General features: G+C 42.2%; 1 protein-coding gene and 1 pseudogene across 1 annotated transcript; one reads left to right on the top strand and one right to left on the bottom strand.

Moving 5' to 3' along the window:
- The first annotated feature begins 636 nt into the window (after window positions 1-636).
- Window positions 637-5,436, top strand: LOC127754424 (disease resistance protein RPM1-like; annotated as a pseudogene).
- A 2,687-nt stretch (window positions 5,437-8,123) lies between these two features.
- On the bottom strand, window positions 8,124-15,385 carry LOC127754420 (disease resistance protein RGA4-like). Its single transcript, XM_052279940.1, has 3 exons — window positions 14,519-15,385; window positions 11,381-13,506; window positions 8,124-8,530 (listed from the first exon to the last, which is right to left on the bottom strand). The coding sequence occupies exons 1-2, from the start codon at window positions 15,313-15,315 to the stop codon at window positions 11,388-11,390; spliced, it is 2,916 nt and encodes a 971-aa protein (XP_052135900.1). The 5' UTR covers window positions 15,316-15,385; the 3' UTR covers window positions 8,124-8,530; window positions 11,381-11,387.
- Between the last annotated feature and the right edge of the window lie 4,492 nt (window positions 15,386-19,877).

The raw sequence follows: 19,877 nt of genomic DNA, 5'->3' as shown, positions 1-19,877 counted from the left end.
GAGAGAGGATAGGAGAGAGAGAGAAGGGGAAGGAGTAGCGGAGGTTGAGGAGGTAGGTGCGGGAGATTTGCTCAGTGCAAAGAGATGACTGAGGGGAGTGATTTTCGTGGTAGGGCAGCCTAGGAAAAAAATTTGGTGGTGGGCCCACCTAAATTAGATACCGCTTCCATGATTTGACAACGTGGTGCTACAGTAAACATTTGCTAATGATAAATTATTACTTCAAATGTGTGTCCGTATATTCGATGTGACAACCATCACTCAAAAGTTTTCTCCAACTAAACAATGCCTTAGTTCTAGAAAATTTTGTCCAAAAATATCACATCGAATCTTTAGACACATATATAGAGTAATAAATATAGAAAAAACCTAATTGTGTAGTTTGCATGGAAATCGCGAGACGAATCTTTTGAGTCTAATTAGTCCATGATTAGCCATAAATCTTACAATAACCCACATATACTAATAACGGATTAATTAGACTTAATAAATTCATCTCACGGTTTTTAAACGAGTTATGAAATTAGTTTTTTTATTTGTGTACGAAAAACTTTTCTAATATATAGTGAAATGTCCGACGTGACATCGAACAATTTTCACGAACTAAACCCACGCTAAATCCCAGAAATTATTTTAGGAGACGGAAAAGACAGCGACGACTTGACCCAGACAGAAATAAGAAAAAAAAGAGAAAAGAAAAGAAGAAGAACCAAGCTGCAGGCAGCTGGCTCAAGAGCTCCGGGCGGGTCAAGGTCTCCTCCTCTCTCGTCGGCGACCTCCCTTGCGATTGATTCATCAGGTGCGTGCATCCCTTCACTTGCAGAATCCATGGAGCTTGGGAGCGATTAGTAGTAGTTCATGCTGCAGAGCCGTTTCGCCGCTGAGCATTTTTTGTTGACTCCCTCGATTTGCTCGTGCTCGGCGACTTTAGTATCACCCGAAGATCGCGAAGAACTCCTCCTTCTCTCGATTTCGATCCGCATTCCGTTGACGGATTGGTACGCGAGTTGACTTTGCAAGGATTGATCATCTCCCCCTTTGGGATGAACATCCAGTGTCCCCCCCTTTGCGGCGCCCGCCAAGTGTTCGTCGGAATGCGCGTTCCCGACCGCGAGTCTAGGCACGCTGCGCGCCGACGCATCCGGCGAAGGGAGGCCGCCACGCCTCCGTCTGGTGTGGTTCCGCGGCCTGCGCGCGGCGCTTTTTTTTTTTTTGGCCAAATCTTGTCCCCGGTTGTGCACGATCACGAACTGCTTTGCTGACTGCGTTCTCATCCTCTCTTGTTTGATCCTGCAGGGTTCTGCACACTGACCGTACAACACCTGCGCTCCAGCCCTGTTCTCTGGTCTTCCAGCAGGTGAGCATGCATATAAATCACTACTCAGTATGGCAGTGTATTTGTTGTGTGTTCTGTTCTATGGATCATTTTTTTGTTCTTCATAGTTGTTAGTCTAATGTTCCAGGTAATGCTGCTAAACTTGCTTGTCTAATGTATAGTCTTTCTGCTCACTGTCTTGTTGATGAACCAGTTATTTTCTTTGAATATGTATGAACTATGTTCAGCCCACAAGTTGCTTCAGCTGAAGCTGTATAGGGTGTGTTTAGTTCACACCAAACTTCCCCCCAACTCCCAACTTTCCATCACATCACATCACATCCAAAACTTTCCTACACACATAAACTCCCAACTTTTTTTCCAAACTACCAACTTTCCCCAAACTTCTCCCCAATTTCAGGAACTAAACACATGTATGTTGGTGAAATGTAATAAATGCATACTCAAATTAAAGTAAACAACTACATACAGAATAGCTGTACTTCATGATGTATAACATTATAGCAATGTTTCTTTTACTGAGCCAAGCAGGAGAGCTCTTCCGAAAGCATAGTTTGTCCAGAAAATCTCGTAGCCGATTTCCGAACTCCAAAGTAAGGTGTCAAAAAAAAAATGATCCAAGTCAATTAATAAAATATAACTTAGCACTGGCCTTCATATATGATACTGTTTGCTATTCTGATTTGGAATCCTACTCTGTGCCCACAAGCAAATCAAATAAAGCTTGTCATTTATTTGCTGAGTTGTATCTTTATGAGATGCCATTAACTTCTCATAAAACGTTTTATGAGATCATAGATGCTTGTGGTAAAAGAATTACTCTATGGACACGGTGCATGAGTACCATTATTTCTTTTCTCACAGTGGACCATTATTATCCAAGTCTGAACAGTGCCACACATTTCATGCAGAAACCATTGGAGTTCTGTTCAATGAAAGCACACATTTCTCCTTTGATATATAAGTTAAATTGGAGACTAGAAATCGCAAGCCACTTGTTGTTCTCTTTTGTAACATGATGGTGTGTGTTCTTTCAGAACAAATGGCTGAGGCAGTGCTCCTTGCTGTCAAAAAGGTTGGCAACGTGTTAGCAGATGAAGCTGCCAAGGCTGTCATTGCCAAGGTGTCTGAAAAGGTTACTAATTTGAAGGAGCTGCCAGAGAAGGTCGAAGAAATAAGGAAGCAACTGACAATCATGAACAGTGTTATACTACAGATAGGCACCTCATACCTCACTGATATAGTTGTAAAGAATTGGATTGCAGAGGTGAGAAAGTTAGCCTACCATGTTGAGGACGTAATGGACAAGTACTCATATCATGCTATTCAACTTGAGGAAGAAGGTTTCTTGAAGAAGTACTTCGTTAAAGGTTCTCATTACATCGTGGTATTTAGTGATATTGCTGAGGAGGTAGTCAAGTTAGAGAAGCAAATCCAGCAAGTTATAAAGCTTAAAGAGCAGTGGTTGCACCCTTCCCAGCTCAATCCCAACCAGCTTGCTGAGAGTGGCAGACCACGGTCTCACGACAACTTCCCTTATCTTGTCAAAGATGAAGATCTTGTGGGGATTGAAGACCACAAGAGATTGCTGGCTGGATGGTTGTACTCTGATGAGCCAGATAGAGCAGTGATAACAGTATCTGGTATAGGTGGGTTGGGAAAACCACATTAGTCACAAATGTTTATGAGCGTGAAAAGGTCAACTTTGCTGCTCATGCATGGATTGTTGTCTCCCAGACCAACAATGTGGAGGCTCTATTAAGAAAGCTCCTTAGAAAGATTGGGTCTACTGAACTGTCACTTGATAGCTTGAACAATATGGATGCACATGACCTGAAAGAAGAAATTAAGAAAACGATTGAAGATAGCAAATGTTTGATTGTGCTGGATGATGTCTGGGACAAAAAAGTGTACTTTCAGATGCAAGATGCATTCCAGAATCTTCAAGCAACTTGAGTCATCATCACAACTCGAGAGAATGATGTTGCAGCCCTTGCTACCTCAACACGCCGTCTCAACCTCCAGCCTTTGAATGGCGCTGATGCATTTGAACTCTTCTGTAGAAGGGCTTTCTATAACAAGGGCCACAAATGCCCCAAGGAGCTAGAGAAGGTTGCTAATTCTATAGTGGATAGGTGTCATGGCCTACCACTAGCAATTGTAACGATAGGAAGCCTTCTGTCTTCAAGACTAGCAGCAGAATTTGTTTGGAATAAAATATACAAACAGCTTCGGACTGAGCTAGCAAACAATGATCATGTCCGAGCAATTCTAAATTTGAGCTACCATGACCTATCAGGAGACCTCAGAAATTGCTTCTTGTACTGTAGCTTGTTCCCTGAAGACTACACAATGACACGGGAGAGCCTTGTGAGGTTGTGGGTTGCAGAAGGCTTTGTGCTAGGCAAAGAAAAGAACACGCTAGAGGATGTCGCAGAGGGAAACCTTATGGAACTGATCCACCGGAATATGCTGGAAGTTGTGGACAATGATGAGATTGGCAGGGTAAACTCCTGTAAGATGCATGACATTGTGCGTGTATTGGCTCTTTCTATTGCTAAAGAGGAGAGGTTTGGTTCAGCCAATGATCTTGGCACAATGTTGCTTATGGATAAGGAAGTTCGTCGCTTGTCAACATGTGGATGGAGTGATGATACTGTATCAACAGTTAAATTCATGCGCCTTCGGACCCTGATCTCACTTTCGACAACCTCATCGCCCCTTGAGATGTTATCCTCAATTTTGTGTGGATCTAGCTACCTTACAGTTCTTGAGCTGCAAGACTCAGAGATTACTGAAGTGCCGACTTCTATTGGGAATATGTTTAATCTACGTTACATTGGCTTACGACGCACCAAAGTCAAATCACTTCCGGAGTCTATTGGAAAGTTATCTAACCTCCACACGCTTGACATCAAGCAAACCAAAATTGAGAAGCTACCACGAAGTATTGTTAAGATCAAGAAGCTAAGACACCTTATAGCCGATAGATACGTTGATGAGAAGCAGTCAGATTTCCGGTACTTTGTTGGAATGCATGCCCCTAAAGAACTTTCCAACTTGCAAGAGCTGCAGACTCTAGAAACTGTGGAGTCTAGCAAAGACCTGGCTGAGCAACTGAAGAAATTGATGCAACTAAGAAGTGTGTGGATTGACAACATAAGTTCTGCTGATTGTGCAAATATTTTCGCTACATTGTCAAGCATGCCATTTCTTTCCAGCTTGCTTCTTTCTGCAAAAGACGAAAATGAGGAACTCTGCTTCGAGGCTCTTAGGCCAAGGTCAACAGAACTCCACAGACTAATCATCAGAGGGCGATGGGCTAAGGGTACACTTGATTGCCCAATATTTCACGGGAACGGCACAAATCTTAAATATCTAGCTCTAAGTTGGTGTCATCTTGGTGAAGATCCACTAGGGATGCTCGCTTCGCATTTGCCGAACCTCACTTATTTGAGACTGAATAACATGCATAGTGCAAACATTTTGGTTCTTTCTACACAGTCTTTTCCCCACGTGAAGACACTTGTCTTAAAGCACATGCCCAATGTGAACCAGCTAAAGATCATGGATGGTGCACTTCCATCCATTGAAGGTTTGTACGTTGTGTCACTCTCAAAGCTGGATATAGTCCCTGAGGGCATTGAGTCCCTTCGGACCCTGAAGAAGCTCTGGCTTCTGTACCTGCACAGGGACTTCAAAACTCAATGGCACAAAAACAGAATGCATCAGAAGATGCAGCATGTTCCAAAGATTCGTGTTTAGAACTTTAGATGCGGCTGGCTGGTGCCGTTTGTAGTTTTTTTCCCCCCTCTGTTTGCAGCAGGTGTCGATTTCCGATGAGTTGCCTATCATTCCTAGCTTTTTTGCGTTCGCGGTGCCTCTGTACATTATGTGTAGTTTCATTTACTTTGATATTCATTGTATGTAAGAGCACATCCATTTTTTTATAAGACCTTATTTGCATGTACTGTTGCCAATATATTAATCTCTCTGTTTGGAGATATATGCGGTGGAAATGAAATGTAACAAGATAGTAGGACCAATGTTGTCAATGCTATTATGCATCAATGCAAGTATATAATATGGTTAGGATTTAAGCTTCTGGTCATCCATCTATATATTGTCTAGCTCTCTGGTCACTGTGCTATTCACTTGTGAACTACTATATCCCCTATACCCAGCATTTTTGTTGGAAGACCTCACAACTTCAGGCTTACTTTATGGTGGTTGTGCTACACTGCGCTGGGCTTGTTATTTTACTGACCGTCGTAGTTTGTTTTACAAATTAAATTACAGTTATATAATTGTGTTACTTAACTGTCATGTCTCTTAGTGGTTTTACTGTTTGCGACATATAGATTAAAAAAAAATCAGTTTGCCAAACGCCAAAAAATCTAAAAGCGCACTAGTATAGAAATAATTTTCCTGGACAGGACTCACTTTATATTGCAGACGGACTGTAAGTGGTCGCGTCTGCAAAAATCGCGCTCCATTTTCGTGTGCGGTTCTTTAAAATGACCGCACGGAAAAAACAATTTTCACAGGCGGGCCTCTTAACAGATCCACATGCAAAAATAGGCTTATTTTCGCGTGCGGATCTGTTAAGTGACCCGCACGCAAAAATAGCGCACCCACCCTTTTAGCTCCCGGCGCCACTTGATCTCCTCCATCCTACCACTCGGCCACTCCAACTCCCACTCCCTCTCCCTCTCATCCTCCCTTCTCTCCGCTCACTCCTCCCATCTCCCTCTCCCTCTCCACCCTCCCCCTGTACCCACTCCTGGCGACGGCAGCAGCCTCGGCTAGGGCGGCGGTGGCAGCGGCATCGGTGAGAGCGGCGGCGGCGGCATCGGTGAGTGTAGCGGCAGCATCGGCTAGGGTGGTGGCAGCGGAGCGGATCCGCCGCTGGCCACCACGGGGAGGGTGGATCCGTCGCCTGCCACCGCGGGGAGCGTGGATTCGTCGCCGGCCACCGTGGGGAGGGTGGATCCATCGCCAGTGACCATTGGGACGATAGCGGCGGGCGTCGGGCAGGGCAGCGACGATGACGGCGGTGGCGGCAATGGTCTCCTAGCCTCGGGCGTCTGGATCCGTCGCCGGCGACCGCGCGGACGACGGTGACTGGCCTCGGGCAGGCCAGCGGCGGCGGCTGGATTAGGGTTCCAGGGCGGCTTTTGGTTTTTTTTTCTGTTTCGGTTTTTTATTTTCTCGTGCGGGTGGCTTAAGTGCCCGCACGCACGTGTGGGTGCATCACCCGCACGAAAAAAAATCAGATTTTCACAAGCACTTCATTCTAGACGGGCGGAAGATTTGCACGCAAAAACCGCTTTCGACCGCACGGAAAAATCATTATTGTACTAATGGCAGCTATTTGCACCAAATTAGATTATCCTAATCCACTATGATACAATTAATATCACTTGGGGGTGTTTAGATCCAAGGCTGTAAAGTTTTGGCATGTCACATCGGATATTATATAGGGTGTCGCATAGGGTGTTTCGGGCACTAATAAAAAACTAACTACAGAATCTGTCATTAAACAACGAGATAAATTTATTAAGCCTAATTAATTCATCATTAGCAAATTTTTACTGTAGCACCACATTGTTAAATCATAGAGCAATTAGGCTTAAAAGATTCGTCTCGCAAATTAGTCGCAATCTGCGCAATTAATTATTTTTTTAGCCTATATTTAATACTTTATACAGGTATTTAAACATTCGATGTGATAGGGTATAAATTTTTTGTGTGAAAACTAAACAAAGCCTTGGTATAGTTTCTCCTGTGCATGTAAGCAAGTAGGCCCTGTAGTCTTGCTAAACATCACTCACTTTTTTCTATCCCTCTGATTGAAGGGCATCTCTAATGTGCATGTAAATGTGACCATAAGCCATATGATAATATTCTTAGTACAACTTTATGTATAGGGAGGTGTGTTTGGAAGAGAATATTGCTATGGCTAACCTTAACCTTAAAGCTAGCTATAAGGAATATAAAATTACTTTATGTCTTTTCAATATGTATGTTGGTTTGAATTCTTCATACTATAAGAATTAATAGATATTATTTTTTCTAGTGAGTCCCAGCTTAAGGTGAAGAGAAGATCTTAAACATTGTAGCATTGACTATAAGTAAAAACACATATGTATGTGGTTTCCGTCTTATGGTTGTTGTTTGGCTTAACATTGAGGATGCCCGAAGGAGGAGGTTCCTCTGACAGTTATTTCCCAGTGATGTTGTCACTGTGGACATAAGGGTAGTACTTCCTCTGTCCCATTTTAAGTGTAACCATAGTTTTTCGCGCCCAACTTTAACCGTCTGTCTTATTTGAAAATTTTTTAAAAAAAATTAAAAACATAAGTCATGAGTAAAGTACTATTTATATTTTATCATCTCATAACAACAAAAATACTAATTATAAAAAGTTCTCAAATAAAACGGACGATCAAAGTTGGGCGTAAAAACTTAGGATCCACATTCCCTCATTGAGCCACTCACTACTTTGCATAGTGTGATCAGCATACGCTCTGTGGTTGCCTACTCGGCTCTTGTGAAGCGTTGCACATAGTAATGAGCATGGTGGTGTCAAACCACAAATTTATTCGCAATGGCAGGATGTAGGTAGCTAGGTGTGCCTAAAAGTTAAAAGGTTAAGATTTGCAAGAGAAAAACAATCTATTGAAAGGTTTATTCCCATATTATTAAAAAAAGTTTTTTTTATTAATTAAAAAACATAAGTGGCATATCAGATACAGACCAGCAATCGTGCTGCACCGCACCAAGGTACAACAAAAAATATAGTTTCTCACTTAGCACAAGGTACAACAATGTGTTTCTGAATATGTTACAACAATTACGAGCACTAACAACAAAGAACAACATGGTGAACTTCATTTTGACCAGACAGATGTCCAGTGATTTGAATCGAAGAAAGACAAACCATGCAAATTGACCAGACAGATGTCCAGTGATTTGAATCGAAGAAAGACAAACCTTGCAAATTGCAATTGAAGTACAAAGGAGCACAGATATTGCAACGGAAGCAACCAAATGTCGTCAATATATCTTCTCAACATTGAAATGAGCCGTATTTGTTTCTGAGATTCTAGTCAACAGAACTAGCAGTACCATGTACCAACACAGAAAATCAGCTCAGAGCAATGACAATCCACAAACAACTCTTCCAATGTACTGCAAAATCAAAATGGCCGTCATGATACTATATTTGGATAAAGAGATTTTCAGCTAATTAAGGTACATATATTAACTACAGTGCCCTGCAGCATGTATAACTTGCTTCGATTTCCTTTTGGCTTCGCAATTACAGTACAGTTACTATTTTTCTAGCAATGTTGCACACATGACTACAAATGAAAACTTTTCCCTAGTAGTACTTGTATTAATCTCACCATGAAACACAAGTATACAACACTTACCAATCAACAAATGGTATCCATATAACATGACACAACGTGCCTTAGGTGGGTTGTGTGTGGTTGAAAACATAGTAAGGTCTACTTAGGACTTCACCACTTTGGCATGATGCCGCTAGGCAGGGAATGGGGAACTGGGATTGAGCAATTACTAAGCTACCCTTATTAATATTATTTTCTGTTCCAAAATTATGGCAACATATGCTACGTAATAAATATTTGGGATCGCAACCTTTATCTCAGGCTTTTTGGAAAGCGGGGGACTCATATTTTTGGGCTAGCCTTATGAAAGCCAAACAAGATTTTCTTAGGTTTAGGTCCTTTCGTATTAGGGACGGCTCTCAAATAAGGTTTTGGGAGGATAAATGGTTGGGTAATGCCTCGTTGAGACATTAATATCCTTGTATCTATAACATAGCAAGGCATAAACAATCGACTATCTCATAAATCTTTCAAAACAATCCTCCAAGCTTTTCATGGAGACGAGATTTAATCGGAGCAAAATTAGCCGCATGGCATAAATTATGGCCTTGCATAGCTGATTTGGTGTTGGCACAGGAGCAAGATGAATTTCGATGGAATCTCACCCCCAATGGGATCTTTTCGGTCAATTCTCATTACTTAGCTCTTGTCCATACGGGCATCCCGAATATAAATAGACATATTTGGAAGGTAAAAGTATTGCTCAAAGTAAAGATTTTCTTTTGGTACTTACGTCGGGGCATAATTCTAACCAAGGATAATCTAGCTAAGCGAAAGTGGAAAGGTAATAAGAAACGTTGCTTCTGTCGTAAGGACGAAACCATCCAACATTTGTTCTTCCAATGTCATGTTACTCATTTGGTTTGATCCGTGATTCATATGGCTTATAACTTACAACATCCTCAAAATTTTAATCATATGTTTGGGCGTTGGTTTACATGTGTTCCTAAGGATATGAGAAATCTGCTTTTGATGGGTGCAACAGCTATTTGTTGGTCCATTTGGCTAAGCTGAAACGGGGCAATTTTTGATTAAGATGGTATCTTCTCCTTTGCAGGTTATTGCTTTAGTCACCCGGTGGCTACGCACCAGGTCTATCCTCCACAAACCGGGTCTTCAAGTATTGTGGTGGTATCGCGTTGTTTGGATCAGGTGGCACATGAGTTTTTTACCCTAGAGCATGGGTGGCGATCTAGTCTTCGGCTTGATAGTCACTAATTTCGTAGTTTTGTGTTGAGGGTCTAGTTAGATCCTGTTTTATAACTGTGTGCATTTCATGCAGAGGCCAGGAGTGAGCCCAGTTAGAAGTTATCGAAAAAAAATGAATTAATGATGGATATCAATTGGTTAAGGAGGTACCTTCCAAGTACTGTAAAAGATCTCAATGAACAAAGTTTCACAGTTGATCAGTTAGAGAGTAAGAGCACTGCAAAACCACTCCTCCAATATGTTTTCTAACCGCTTTGTATTCACACAAACCCTGATTTTTATAGTCACTGATATAGAAACAGGGTTATTTCTCTTGAGAAAGAAGAGCCAAACTGAGCATGAAAACAGGTTTTGAAAAAACAAAAGATTTGAACTAGTAGCTACTTAAGGTCAAAGCTGTTTTCTAGTCATCAATGCTAGGTTGGTGGCTGAGTCGTCCAACTACTTCTAAGACATGAAATGCTTACAACTTTAGATGCAAATAGTGCGTTGGTGTTCAGTTGGGATATGGGTGCGAAAACCTTTTCTTAGGAGCTGTAAGATCTGCTAAGTTTTTCCTGGGAGGAGTACTAAAGCAAGGCCCAACTGTAGCAGTATTGGACAAAATTGAATAGAGAAATATAAAGAAAAATGTACACATACACATAATCCGGCTAAGCATTTGTTTAAAAATAAAAGAAAACAGAAGCCATACGGATTAATCATCAGCGACAGCATAAGCAGCTTGCAATTTACATGGCAAGATTAATTTCAGTTGATCGTAAATGCAACTATTGGTTTAAAGAAACTGCAACTAACTAGATTATTACTCTTTCTGATTTCTAATGTAAATACAAGTTGTTTTAGCACTCTCAACTCTTTACTAAGTAAAAAAAATCTTTACTAAGTAATTTTATAACATGGACACTTTTTCATCCTTTTTCTTCCATATTTAGCCACACCAAATAAAATAAATCCTATCACTCTCAAAGAGATGGCATATTTTCCGATCTAGTATAAATAGATGTAACAAAGTAATTTGAAGATAAATTTTCTATTCATGTGCTCATCAAAAACAAATTATATTTGAAATCAGAAGGCGTATCAAATTTGTAGGTTCCAATTACGATAGCATGAATATGTCAAGTTGGAAACATAGAGTCAGCCTAAAGTGCTGATTGATGGAAACTAACAAATATAAGCACTTGAAATTTTGGGGAATACAAATCCATTTGTATTGTTGTCCAAAATTTTCTTATTTTTATCTTTTGATCACCTGTAAACTTGAACTTTACAGAAAAAAATACTGTACAGATTTAATAAAGAAGAATTTTTTTTGCAAATTCATTCGATATTCAATTCAGTAGAATTCTTTCGCAAATTTTGTTTCACTTTGTTGCAATAAGAACAGAGAAGGGAATTATTCCACAAAACTGACCGTGTCGTCAGGCACAAGAGGGCTCCACACCATTCCCGGCGCTGCATGGCTCAGTCAAAGCAGGGGAAACCATTGCACGTGACATATTACTGGTAGGATAGTTCTGTTTGTCAATATCTGCTCCATTTCCTGCAACAGTAGATTCCTTATTTGTCACAATTTCAGTTGGGGTCGAATCTGAATCTTCTTCATGGCCACCATCTGCTAGATCAACCTTTTCAAGCACCAAAACTTTTGGCCTATTGGGATGTTCCTTAGCTGCCCTTTCCCATGTAACTTTAGTTGCTTTGTTCACACATGGATGAAGAACGACTTCCTCAAGGCGTTTGAGACAATTAATGTTGATCTCTGAAAGGCCAACTAGATTTTTACAGAGGAGCTGGAGTGATTTGAGAAACCTCAAAGCATTTCCTTTGATTACCGGGAATGTAGGACGGTTCAGCACAAAACATAGGCTTAGCAGGCTTGGCAATGCATTATCCTTAATAATGAACTCCTCAAGTTGATCTGCAATCAGCTTGAGATACTTCAATTTCCTCAGGTTACTCAAAGCTGAAAGAAGACCTGTGGTCAATTTTGTAGCTGATGATGAAATGCACAACTCCTGGAGGCCACGCAATAGTACCACAAATTTGGGCGATTCCAGTAATTTAGCATGTAATTTCAACGATCGAAGGTAGCATGGGGCTTTTATCTCGTAGAGGAAGTCTTCAGGGCAATTATCAAAGTTAAGCGACAAAGAGCGAGGATCGTTGGATCCATTCTGTTCGTCATGTATAAATTTTTGAATGGCATTTTGAAGATTAGTAAACCCAGAACTACTTGCTGATAGTTCAGTACACCAAACTTTCACCTTTCTCAATTGCTTCATGTGGCCCATAAGTTCTGGAAATCCTTCACTTCCGTCTGTGCTAAATCCTGCTAGTGTCTGCAATCTACAGTTTTCGGACAAAAACTTCTGCAGTTCGTTCAATCTCTTGGCTTTATTTAGGAGCTTAAACTTTCCAAGCAGATTAATTAAATATGGTAGTTTGATGACTTCTGTTGACAGGTTGATAGTCACCTCCCTTCTTCTCCTAAGATCAAGTGTCTCCAAAAGTTTCAGTTTAGTTATCTCTTCTGGAAGTTTGGTGACTTTGCCCCCAAGGCTCAAATATCTTAGAAGAAAAAGGTTGCACACTTGACTGAGATGATCATCGTCCAAGTCAGTACATTCTTCAAGATCTAAGACTCGAAGCAGTTGATACTTCTTGAAATCCAAAATAGCTTTACCTGCTTTCCCAAAGACTACCAGAGATCGGACAAGAGTCAAATCGATGTCAAGATTGCTGCTATCTACAGCACTATTGTTTTGGAGACAAAGGCGACGGACATGTTGGTATTGGAGCTTCTTGTCACCAAAGACAGCAATAAAATCCTGAGAAATAGATTTGAGCAAAATGAACTCGCGCATCATGCCATAAGTTTGACATGTCTTCACCTCCTCGTTGCTGCTTAGATCAATGGGTTGAATGATATTTCTGTCCATGAGCTTATTGAAATTCTCAACTGCTGGATCAGGAAAAGAACCTGAAGGTAGTGCTTCTACAAATCCTTCAGCTGACCATCGCCTGAGTAGTCTTTTTCTCCTGATTGAATGACCACTGGGGAACATGCCAAAATATAGCAAGCAGGCTTTGAGAGCATGGCAAGATAGTGTAGAGTACTCATGAATCAGCACCTGTCGCATTCTCTCCAAGGTGTCGTCATCCTCCAGATGATTGCATAGCTGGTTGCAAGCATCTTCACACTTGGGTTCTCTTGGCCAGCCCATTTTTCGCAAGAATTGACCTACTGTAAGAAGGGCGAGTGCTTGACCATCACATTTCTTCAAAATCCGTACTGAATCAGGCTGAATGTAATCTTGATATTCCACCGGACAAGCATTCTTCAAGAACAATTTTTTTGAGTGTATCTTATCTAGCCTTCTAATTTTATATAGATAGCCATTGGCTGAACTGCAGGCTTTAGCTACTGATTGCACTGTTGTGGTCACCACTATTCTACTGCTGAAACCATCCTTCGGGAAGGCAGATTCAATAGTACTCCACAAATCTTTTCGCATGTCATCTATTACAATGAAATACCTAATAACATGAAACAACAAAAGGGAATGGACATTAGTAAAAATACACTCCGTATGAACAAATAACAACCATGGGCCAAGCAAGCACAGCCTCTGTTTTCACTGTACTGTAATTGTCCAATCCGTAGGCCTCACACTGAATTATTTTACTGCGTTAATTTAGTTGTCTGCATAGTCTATAGTTTGTTGTTTGTTTGGCAGATAACATGAGTATATAACTCATGGAAACTATACACCGCTATTACACTGTAATCAACTAAACACACAGAAAAGTAGAGAGTTCCAAATCTAGAACTGAAAGCCAAGTTACCATGACACACCAGAGTGGAGCTATATGACACTGTAGTATCACAATATCAGGTTATATGGTGATAAAACCAATGTACCATGATAGCAATGTAAAACGCAATAATACCTCTATGAAACGAGCATGATGCTATCTCTATGATAGCACCCTGAAACTCGGTAATACCATCGTGATACGGCTATACAACCATTACCTCACCTCAGCACAGCTACCATAAGCCTAGCCACCTGCTTTCTTGAGAGGGAGACAGAGACGGATATAGGACTGAGGACTGGGCATATATATCTTCATACATCATGATATATCTCCATCATAGTTGGAGATATTGTGAAGGTGATAACACTATACCGTCCAAGGTAGGCAGCAGTATTACCGTACTGTAGTTTCTAAAAAACATAAAAAGAAACTCTGCTCTCTATAACCACTCTAAAGCATATCAACAATCTGAAGAAACCTGAATAGCATAAGGGAAGGGTAATTTTACAATCCTTGAGAAAATACCGGGAGGTATCATATTTTCTAGTGTAAAATTTGGTACCTTGAAATACCGAAAATTTTAGTGTAAAATCTTAGTATCTTCGGTTACTTTCTTAAGGACTATAAAATTTCTCCATAAGGGAAACATAAATCGAATCACCGGTATGAAAAAATGGAGCAGAGTATGTGGAACTTAAATCAGCCTAATTAGAAGAAGAATTGTTGATACCTCAAGTTGGTCAGCTGATCAGTGAGATTTACAATAAGCTGGTCCAGGTCGACAACGGAGGCATCCGATGGCGGGTTAGATACCAGTTGTCCGATTATCTCCCTCAACACCTTGCTCGGATCACCATGTGCCGCAGAAACCCAGGCCTGTTTACTGAAACTCCGGCCGAGACCGCTGTTGTTGTACAACTCCCTTGCAAGTGCAGTCTTCCCCAAGCCGCAGAACCCAACAATCGATATCACCTTAAGCTTCTTCGGCTCGGCTTCTTTCAGATGCTCCAGAAGCTCTTCTCGGGGCAGGTCGATGCCGACGAGATCAGCCTGGAGGTTTCTCCCGTCAGATGCACCGGAGCAGCGTTGCTCATCCGAGCTGACAGGGGAGGACTGATGACCGGCGACCACCGTGTATCTTTCTCGCCGCTCTTTCGCTTCGTCTGCTCTCTTCCTCAGCTTCTTCATCTCTTTGGCCAACTGAAGCTTGGACGTTCCCGTGACGGAATTGATACTGAAAAGAGAAGCTTGCTGATCCCGAGTTTTCTGATACATGATGCGATCTACGCAGTCCTCTATGTCGCGAGCCAGGTCGCGAAGCTCTTCGATGGACAGCAGCAGCACGCTTCCACGGCTCACCGTCCGCAAGAGCTGCTCGTCAATGGCTCCGGCGATCATGCGGAGCTCCTTCAACAGAAATTCTGCGTCGCCTTTGAATCCCTTGTACAGATTGTACTTCTGATCTACCAGAGAGAGCATCCTCGACGCGAGTATTTTCAACAAACCGCTCAAAATAGCTGCCTCCATCTGCGATTTCTGGCTACTCGACGGGCTTACCCTCCTATTCGATCCCCTTGTGCATCGGGGTTGACTCAGTTTTTTTTTTCCTTTTAGTATAAAGGAAGCTTTCATTAATGTCAAGACGATTATATTAACCACTCCCTATAATTCCATCTGTAAGTGCATTCATAATTTTTCGTACACAACTCTGATCGTCCGTTTTATTTAAAAAAAAATTAAAACATAAGTTACATGTAAAGTCTATTCATGTTTTATATCTCATAATAATAAAAATACTAATTAAAAAAAATCAAATAAGACGGATAATTAAAATTAGGTGCGAAAACTTATGGTTGCGAAGGAGCATCAAGTTAATAGAACCATTCAGAAAACTCATGATCTCTGCATAAACCAAGAGGTCCCCGATCTCATTCTCAATACCTGCTTTTTTTTTCAATTTCTTTGTAAATTTGTTCGCAAAAACCAGATCAAGCCCAAAAGTAGAGATTAATCGGATCGTGCTATATTACAATGCGCAGGGCATCCACGACACACTAACGATATTTCTAGTAAAATTATAAAACCTGGTCATAAGTCACAACTAAAATTTATACTATTTGTTTATTATTTATTAATAAAATCGTGATTGTGATGTAGTTATCATGTTTACTTTGTGTGCTAGCTTGATCTGGGAAACAAATATAACTTTAGTATACTAAGCTACACACTGTAACTCAAGGTGGATGCCAAGCTGGCTCAGCTCGGCTTAGTCTGGCTCGTTATGATATCAAGCAGTTGATGTGAAAATTCGTCGTGACACACAAGGGCCTAAGAAATTTGCTTAACTCCAGTGCGGGCGTGTCAGTCAGTTTGATTCTATAACTGACAACATAGATAATTGATGATAAAGAACCGATAGGCCAAAAAGCCGATGTAACGATACTAGCATATGTCAATAAGGTTTTGAACAATCTGTTATATATCCAATGTAGATTCTGACACTTAGATAAAGATAATGGAAGAACTTGAATAAACAATCCAATCAACTTGATGATAATATGATGAAGTAGATGTCCAATGAGCCAATCGATCGATATTGATGCAAAATATTAAATGTAGGCTCGACAGTTAAAGTATACATCAGTTGGAAGTCTGATGTAAAGATAACTGTCGGGGGATAAACTCCTCGAGCGGGGGACCTTGAGGCCCCTCCTTCGTTAGTTCGGCGGGGGACAACGTGTGTAAATCAAGAAACTGATAAGATCGAAAAGGACCGAGGGGGTTGGGCCCTCAATCAAAAGGGGGAGACAAAAGGGATTATACAAGTTCTGGCTGCTAAGGAGCGTAATACCCTACTCTTCTGTGTGATGATTTTTCTAAGCTTTTGAAGTCTCTGAATCTCTGATATACAAGCCAGAGCTAGGAGTTCCTACTCCAAATTGTCCTCTTCCCCACTCACTGGACATGAACCTCCTTTTATACTCCAAGGGGTTCTCACATGCACTGGGTGTGCCATCTAGTTCTAGGGGGGGGATAAATATTCTCTATCTTCAAAGTGCGTCTTGTGCTGCAGCTTAGAAAACGCATGTGCATCAGCTGCCGTGCAGGGCCTATCAAATCATGCCGGCTGACGCAGGCCGACACGGGGAGGATCCCCGTCATTCACCATTTAATAGATGTGGATTCTGGGGTGTTGGTGCACCGGGAATGTCATCCCGGGTATGTTCAAGGCGGTCAAGCCAACGCTGAACAGTTGAGAGGTGTTGTACCCCTCATCATTGTGACGGGATAGGGCATACCTACCGCATGCCGCCTGACACCCGGCTAGAGCGTGCGTGGCTTGCACTGTCCCGTCTGTCAGTCAACCGGTCACGGTTCAGTCAGGTGCGCTGTCACGCCCCGTCTATCTTTAATGCGGCGTGACACGCCTGCTCCGTCCGCACTAAATGCGGTTAGGTGGGCGCTGAGGGGCGTCCATTGAACCACTCTCACATGACGGCCACGTGGTGACCATCCCGAGGGGTCGGGGCGGCTACCGCTCGTTCATGGGCCCGACCCCTGGGGGGAAATGCCACGTGGATGTCGAGGGAGGCTCCTCCCCTTCAAGCACGGTACCCCCGGGCTCATATCACCGACAATAATGTATCGACTTACACTCTGATAAAACGTAGCACAGATCTATAAACTTAGCTAGCTTTAGATTATCAGCAGTAATATAGAAGATCAGACCCAACCGAGACAGTTCTAGATTACGTCTGATCAAATAAGCTAGATAAGTCCATAGATGTATGCTAATATGATCCTAATGAGCTATAACCCTAGCTTAGCAAACATGTTTGCAAGCTCGAGCGAGTTCATTTAGCTTGCGAGCCACGGGGCAAGAGACAAGGAGCGCAAGATCACCGACACTTAAAGCTAGACAATGCAGGAGATGAGCTCGAGTTCGCTGGAACTTGGAGCATGGGGAGGAGCTCGACAATGGAGGTGTCAGTCTCAAGGATAAGACATATCTCCTATACATGGGTTTGTGGAATAGGCAATACCATATATCCAATAATATATGAGAAGGTATCCTTTAGTTAAGGAAATACGATGAATAAGGAAGGAAATTATCTTCCTAGAATAGAAGGCCCGTATCATGTTCTATTTCTCCGAGTTCTACTTGGAGAGAAAGATGATGTTCGCTATAAATACAAGATCTTCTAGGAGGAGAGGGGACACGCCTACGGAATACAGGCCAACACAAAATACAAGCCTAGACAAACTAAATCCGGAGCCACAAAGGCCGGCATGAGGGATCTAGAGCTACCTACAATCTCTCCAAGTTCATATTTGAGAAAGAAGATTACACTAGCCGTCGACGACGTGTGGAAGCTCCATGCCACCAAACTGATAGAGACTAGATTAGGTCAATCCCAAATATTATATTCAGGTGATACTGATACATAAAGGCAACATCGGCTCTGGCCAACAGGAGTAGAGTTATTACCTGTTAGTTAAGGGCCCCGAAACTATATAAAAATCCATGTCTCCTATCTGTTTTACCTCAATCTCTCATATACCCTGGTTCTAACGATCCCCATACTCTACAAATACCATCTACGGGTATAGCCGGTGATAGGAAGAGAAAAGCTCAAGCTTGCCAACACTTGAGTCTTGGTCCACAGGAAGGCTCGTGCTCGATTGTGGTTCGCTGCGCTGGGGCCGGGCAGTGGCGCAGGTGGGTGGCAACATCGGGTGCTGGGGGCGTGCGGTGGCGTTGGGCCGAGCGATGACGCGGGCGGGTGGTGGCATTGGGCGTTGGGGGTGAGCAGTGGTGCCTAGCTCTAGGGACGAGCATCAGTAGCTAGAGACGCAGGGCGACGGCACCATACGCTCCTTTTGGTGATGACGACAGGTTGAGCGACGGGCCTATAACTGTTGGTGAAGAGCGACGGACGGCGTGTGGTGCAAGCGGTGAGCGGCCTTGGCGGGCTAGCGACTTGGCGAGTGGTGATGGCGAGTGGGTGGGTGGCGGCGAAGTTGCGCGCAGAGGGGAGACAAACACGGCGCACGCTCGTGCATGAAGAAAGGAGGCTGTGACTGCTGTGAAGAGTGAAGCTAGGGTTTTAATGCTCTTGGTCCTGAAAGTATGGGCCCGTGGGTTGTGGGCTGACTTGCTGAGAGCAAGTTTAATAGTATAGCCAACTACTAACTCCAAATCATCTATAGCCAATGTAATAGTCAATTCATACAATAGTTACTTATGATACTATTAATACCTGGTCCTACCTATTATACACACAGTACGTCTTGGAGTCCGTGCTGCAGCTGGCTACAGACCTATAGCCTGCTGCTCTTCTCTCTTTTCCTTTATCTCTTTAAAATATGTTTATAGCTGGCTTATAGCCTGCTATTATACTTGCTGTGAGGTGCAGTGTGGCTATAGCCTGTGGGCTACTCTCGAGTTGACTGATTATCTCTAACGAGCTAAAATGAATCGGCTCGTTACGAAAATGAAACGAGTCTAGCCGAGCTTGTCACGAGCTGAGCGAGCTAACGAGTAATAAGCTTTTCTGTCCACCCGTATATGTAACAAATGATAATACCACAACCATTTTATGATTATATTAATAATTAAGAAACATATATAACTTGAGTTGTGTTTTGACTTTTGAGACAATGTTTTATAGTTTATTGGTCACACAGGGCCTAACGGGGATGAAAAAAAAAAAACGTAGGGCACCCACAATACACCACATGCAGTGATCATTTGAGGTATTGAACCATTTCAATGTCTTCAGCAATAATGTGTATATAAAGTACTCACCAAGCTGGCTGGCGCTGATTAGGAGATCCTTATCTAGAATTAGTTTTTTGGAGTATCTATTTGTAAATAAGTTTTACAAAAGGACTCGTAAAAATCCTAGCGGTATGGACGTGGTCGTGTCGGAGTCGGGCACACGACATACGCACTACTAAAAAAAAAACAACTCGGAAACGTACGGGAAAGCTCTACCATTTCTGTTTTCGGTTTTTTTTTTGGAATCGAAAATTGAGGATACGAAAACGTACGGCCGGAAACCATTTCTGTTTTCGTATTATTTTTG

Source organism: Oryza glaberrima, chromosome 11 (assembly GCF_000147395.1).
Source record: "Oryza glaberrima chromosome 11, OglaRS2, whole genome shotgun sequence".
Classification (NCBI taxonomy): Eukaryota; Viridiplantae; Streptophyta; class Magnoliopsida; order Poales; family Poaceae; genus Oryza; species Oryza glaberrima.
Note: the sequence above shows the minus strand (reverse complement) of the source record. Positions and strands in the feature narration are given on the sequence as shown.